The following is a 4,697-nucleotide window of genomic DNA, read 5'->3' on the forward strand; positions in this document are numbered from 1 at the left end:
AAAGCCTGTATCAGACAATACAATTTAGTTGCAGCGACAAAATTGCGGGGATTTTGTTGCGGGGATAAAATTGCATGCTTGTTATCACACAATGGGACAGAATTGCTGCAATTTGTTTAGTTTGCAGTAGTGTTACCAACTGTGCATTGTTTAATATGTAAAATTTCTTGTATGTATCTTGTAAACAATTATTTTTTATTCAAGCAAAACATTGCAATGTATAAAAATTTAAAAGTAAATTGGTTATAAACAAATCTTCATAAAAGTAACTAGAATCCCAGCAATTTTGTTGCCCGGAATAGGGCATGTTCCAATTCATGCAATTCAGTTGCCGGGACAGAATTGCATAGTCCGATAAGAAAAATGAATTCTAGCGCGGCAACCAAATCCCTGCAACAAAATTGCATTGTCTCACACAGGCTTAACAAACCGGCTACGCATCTTCTTGTGTTCTAGATTCTAACGTAAGTCCGATGCGCACAACTGACTGTCTGCTTTGCGTCGCCTACAGCTCTAACAAATCATAGCTTTACTGGGCCTCAATACTATGCTCCAGTTGCTGTCCACTGTCTCTTCTGGAGCGATCCGTAGACCAAACTAGACTCCATTTTCTTAGTCTATTATATCTCTACTCTCTTCTCCTTGGCGTTCTGTTCGAGTATAAAAGAGAGTACCTACGGAAGTTGAAGCTCGCAATTATTCTGTCAGATTTCTTCTGTAAAATAGTCTCCATTAGGCTATTCCCATAACAATATGAAGCGGTGACAAATTTAATAGGACTTCCAAGGCAGTTGTTGGAGCCCATACAAACTGATCTCTGAAATGAATTCAGTTTTTTCTTTTGCAGTGGTTTGTTCAACGTTGGAATACCAGACCAATTCACTCTATAGAAATGCTTCTAGCACTATCAAGGTGTACATCCAATGTATTTTTCTATTTCACTTAATATTTTTGTCTGGCGTTATCTGTTATATTCTCCAAGTGTGTGTTATGTTCTCCAGTTAACCTTGCATCCTATATCGCACATAGTTGTCCTCTGTAGCTTAACAATTGAAATAATGAAAATTTTGCTCAGTGTAGGTTCGCGGTAGACTCATTAACTCACGTCGCGTTTTTGGCGTTTGTGGAAGCCGTGTTCCCTGTTCTGTTCCCGCCCCAACCAGGAAATAATTCTACCCTACCTCGGATTTGCTCTCCCTCGGACAGGATTAAAATTACGCGCATGTAGTTAATATCAATATTTTAGCTATAATTTTTCATTCGGTACTCGCTAATCTATCTTGTTTGCCGTCACTGTTCGTGCACTCAATTATATATCCGGCGTGCAGTGCCGTCGGACACGTTAACGAAATTTAGCTCACTCATTTAGCGCTTAATGATTCATATCCACCGTAGAAATCTATTAATCACTACGTCTGAGATTAATCGATATTAGCACTCACGTGGAGATATAGTAGATAAACTATAGACGAAGAAAAGCATTTTTAAAAATAACTTATAAAGAGTACCAGTTAAATACTCATATTTTCAATGTTAACATTGTTCTCTTTGCTCTACTCTGTGTGATTTTTTAATTTTCACTTTTGTATCATTTATTGTATTAAATGTGACATACATAAATTAAAGCAACAGCACCAGTAACACCAATTATAAGAGAGAAATTATCTAAAAAGAATGAAGAAAACAATAAAAATTTTTGTATAACAATAAAATAGAGCCAAAATTAAAGGTATATTGAATTATTTTGAAATTTATAGCCCGGGAGGCAGCGACATTATTGATGTAATTATTCCTACAAAGCTGATTTTTTCTCATTTTGTTGTTTTGATATCGTAAGTAAACGGAACGGCAGTCTACCGCGCCAATGTGGGGGCAAACGTTAGTAACAATTTTTTAAACATGTAAATAAATAATACTTAAATGCCTTATACCTACAAGGCTGAAACTTTTTAGAGTGATCAATTATACCTAAAAATACAGTATAGTGATAGTCTACCGCGTCGGAAGGGGGGCCATCAAGGGTCTACCACCCACGCAAGGTGTTGAAAAATTAACTTTTTTGACTTATTTCTACAAGGCTGAATTTTTTTTTCAAATACTTTAGTTTATAAGAGAACCAAAAAAAAAAAGTCTACCGATCATCTAAGGGTGCAAAGCCTTGATAGACGCAATGGAATGCACGATCTCCCGAGCGCAGTCGCTGCGCCGATTCACTGTAAGCCGCTCTGAATAATAACTCATACCGGGATTAAATTACAATCTACAAAGCTGCTTTTTTGTCTATAGATATCTTACAATAATTATTGTCAAATAAACGTCTTATACCTTCGATACGAGGTGGCTAAAGCTTCGGTAGACGTGGCGAAAGTTTTTGCGCGGAAGTTGCTTAAAATTCCAAATTTATTATTAATTACAGTTTTTTGAGCTTACACCATTATTTAAACGTATGATATAGTAACAACGAGCGAGCGTTAGCGAGCGAGATTTTTGCTAGTATAATAGGTATTAACAAAAGTTCAAAAATTTTTTTTTTCAAATAACTGACCTTTTTCTTTTTTAACATTGAATAATTAAATTTATTTCACTTTTACTTATAATTTATAACAATAATACTTTTCGATAATAGCGCGCGAAATGCTTGATTTGCGATTCATCATCACATTCGTCAATTACACTCGTGCGAGAATTATTCTATCGCACTAGTATCGAACAATATTTTACGACACTTATTTATAAAATAAATGATAACAACGCAAATGTTTTTTATTACAACAATATAGTAATTATATAAAAAATAAATATATTTTTCTTATTCCTCATCGCTACTGACATTTGATTCCTCATCGCCTTCCATATCATCACTATCTTCATCCTCATCATCTTTCTGGTCACACACTCCATCATTTTCTTTAAGGTATTGACAACCGTCATTTGCAATTTCTGTATCTGCAAATAGCAATATATTATTAAATATTTATTATATTATGCTAACATAAATTCACCCCCTTTAGGGTCTGAAAGTCATTTTTTAATTGAGTTTTAGACCTCCTTAAAATGCAAATATGTGTACCTGAATCTTTATCGTTCTGTAGATCAAACGTCACATCATCGATTGACTGAGGCAATTGGTCGCCACTAAACCAATTAAAATCATATCTTGCATTCTCATCCACTTTCCAGCCACAGTCGAGTGGGGATAATGTTGTAGGCTCTTTTAAGTGAGCATTACTCCAAATTTGTGCAATATATGCTGTTCGGAGTATGTGTTCTCGGAGCTCTGATTGACAAGGTGGTAAAGCAGATGCATCGAAACTCTTGACCTTTTGACGAAAGATTTTATCGTTAGTAGTTTTGTAAGCTTTCAAAAACATCACTGATCGATGTGACGTTTGATCTACAGAACGATAAAGATTCAGGTACACATATTTGCATTTTAAGGAGGTCTAAAACTCAATTAAAAAATGACTTTCAGACCCTAAAGGGGGTGAATTTATGTTAGCATAATATAATAAATATTTAATAATATATTGCTATTTGCAGATACAGAAATTGCAAATGACGGTTGTCAATACCTTAAAGAAAATGATGGAGTGTGTGACCAGAAAGATGATGAGGATGAAGATAGTGATGATATGGAAGGCGATGAGGAATCAAATGTCAGTAGCGATGAGGAATAAGAAAAATATATTTATTTTTTATATAATTACTATATTGTTGTAATAAAAAACATTTGCGTTGTTATCATTTATTTTATAAATAAGTGTCGTAAAATATTGTTCGATACTAGTGCGATAGAATAATTCTCGCACGAGTGTAATTGACGAATGTGATGATGAATCGCAAATCAAGCATTTCGCGCGCTATTATCGAAAAGTATTATTGTTATAAATTATAAGTAAAAGTGAAATAAATTTAATTATTCAATGTTAAAAAAGAAAAAGGTCAGTTATTTGAAAAAAAAAATTTTTTAACTTTTGTTAATACCTATTATACTAGCAAAAATCTCGCTCGCTAACGCTCGCTCGTTGTTACTATATCATACGTTTAAATAATGGTGTAAGCTCAAAAAATTATAATTAATAATAAATTTGGAATTTTAAGCAACTTCCGCGCAAAAACTTTCGCCACGTCTACCGAAGCTTTAGCCACCTCGTATCGAAGGTATAAGACGTTTATTTGACAATAATTATTGTAAGATATCTATAGACAAAAAAGCAGCTTTGTAGATTGTAATTTAATCCCGGTATGAGTTATTATTCAGAGCGGCTTACAGTGAATCGGCGCAGCGACTGCGCTCGGGAGATCGTGCATTCCATTGCGTCTATCAAGGCTTTGCACCCTTAGATGATCGGTAGACTGTTTTTTTTTGGTTCTCTTATAAACTAAAGTATTTGAGAAAAAAATTCAGCCTTGTAGAAATAAGTCAAAAAAGTTAATTTTTCAACACCTTGCGTGGGTGGTAGACCCTTGATGGCCCCCCTTCCGACGCGGTAGACTATCACTATACTGTATTTTTAGGTATAATTGATCACTCTAAAAAGTTTCAGCCTTGTAGGTATAAGGCATTTAAGTATTATTTATTTACATGTTTAAAAAATTGTTACTAACGTTTGCCCCCACATTGGCGCGGTAGACTGCCGTTCCGTTTACTTACGATATCAAAACAACAAAATGAGAAAAAATCAGCTTTATAGGAA

The 4,697-nt window shown here is 34.4% G+C and overlaps 1 protein-coding gene across 1 annotated transcript; it reads right to left on the minus strand.

The window, feature by feature from the left end:
• Positions 1–2,792: 2,792 nt before the first annotated feature.
• LOC111691495 lies at positions 2,793–3,377 on the minus strand. The gene is made up of 2 exons (XM_023454441.1): positions 3,071–3,377; positions 2,793–2,946 (listed from the first exon to the last, which is right to left on the minus strand). Exons 1-2 carry the CDS (start codon positions 3,369–3,371, stop codon positions 2,810–2,812), a joined length of 438 nt encoding a protein of 145 aa, XP_023310209.1. The 5' UTR covers positions 3,372–3,377; the 3' UTR covers positions 2,793–2,809.
• Positions 3,378–4,697: the final 1,320 nt, after the last annotated feature.

The sequence above is a fragment of the Anoplophora glabripennis genome, unplaced genomic scaffold (assembly GCF_000390285.2).
Source record: "Anoplophora glabripennis isolate ALB-LARVAE unplaced genomic scaffold, Agla_2.0 scaffold235, whole genome shotgun sequence".
In the NCBI taxonomy this organism is placed as follows: Eukaryota; Metazoa; Arthropoda; class Insecta; order Coleoptera; family Cerambycidae; genus Anoplophora; species Anoplophora glabripennis.

What these genes read in the sequence shown, in the direction of transcription:
- LOC111691495 (XM_023454441.1), bottom strand. Translation starts at nt 3,371, where the DNA reads ATGTTTTTGAAAGCTTACAAAACTACTAACGATAAAATCTTTCGTCAA. An exon ending in ACAGAACGATAAAGATTCAG is followed by an intron (nt 2,947 to 3,070) that starts GTACACATATTT and finishes TGCTATTTGCAG; the next exon opens with ATACAGAAATTGCAAATGAC.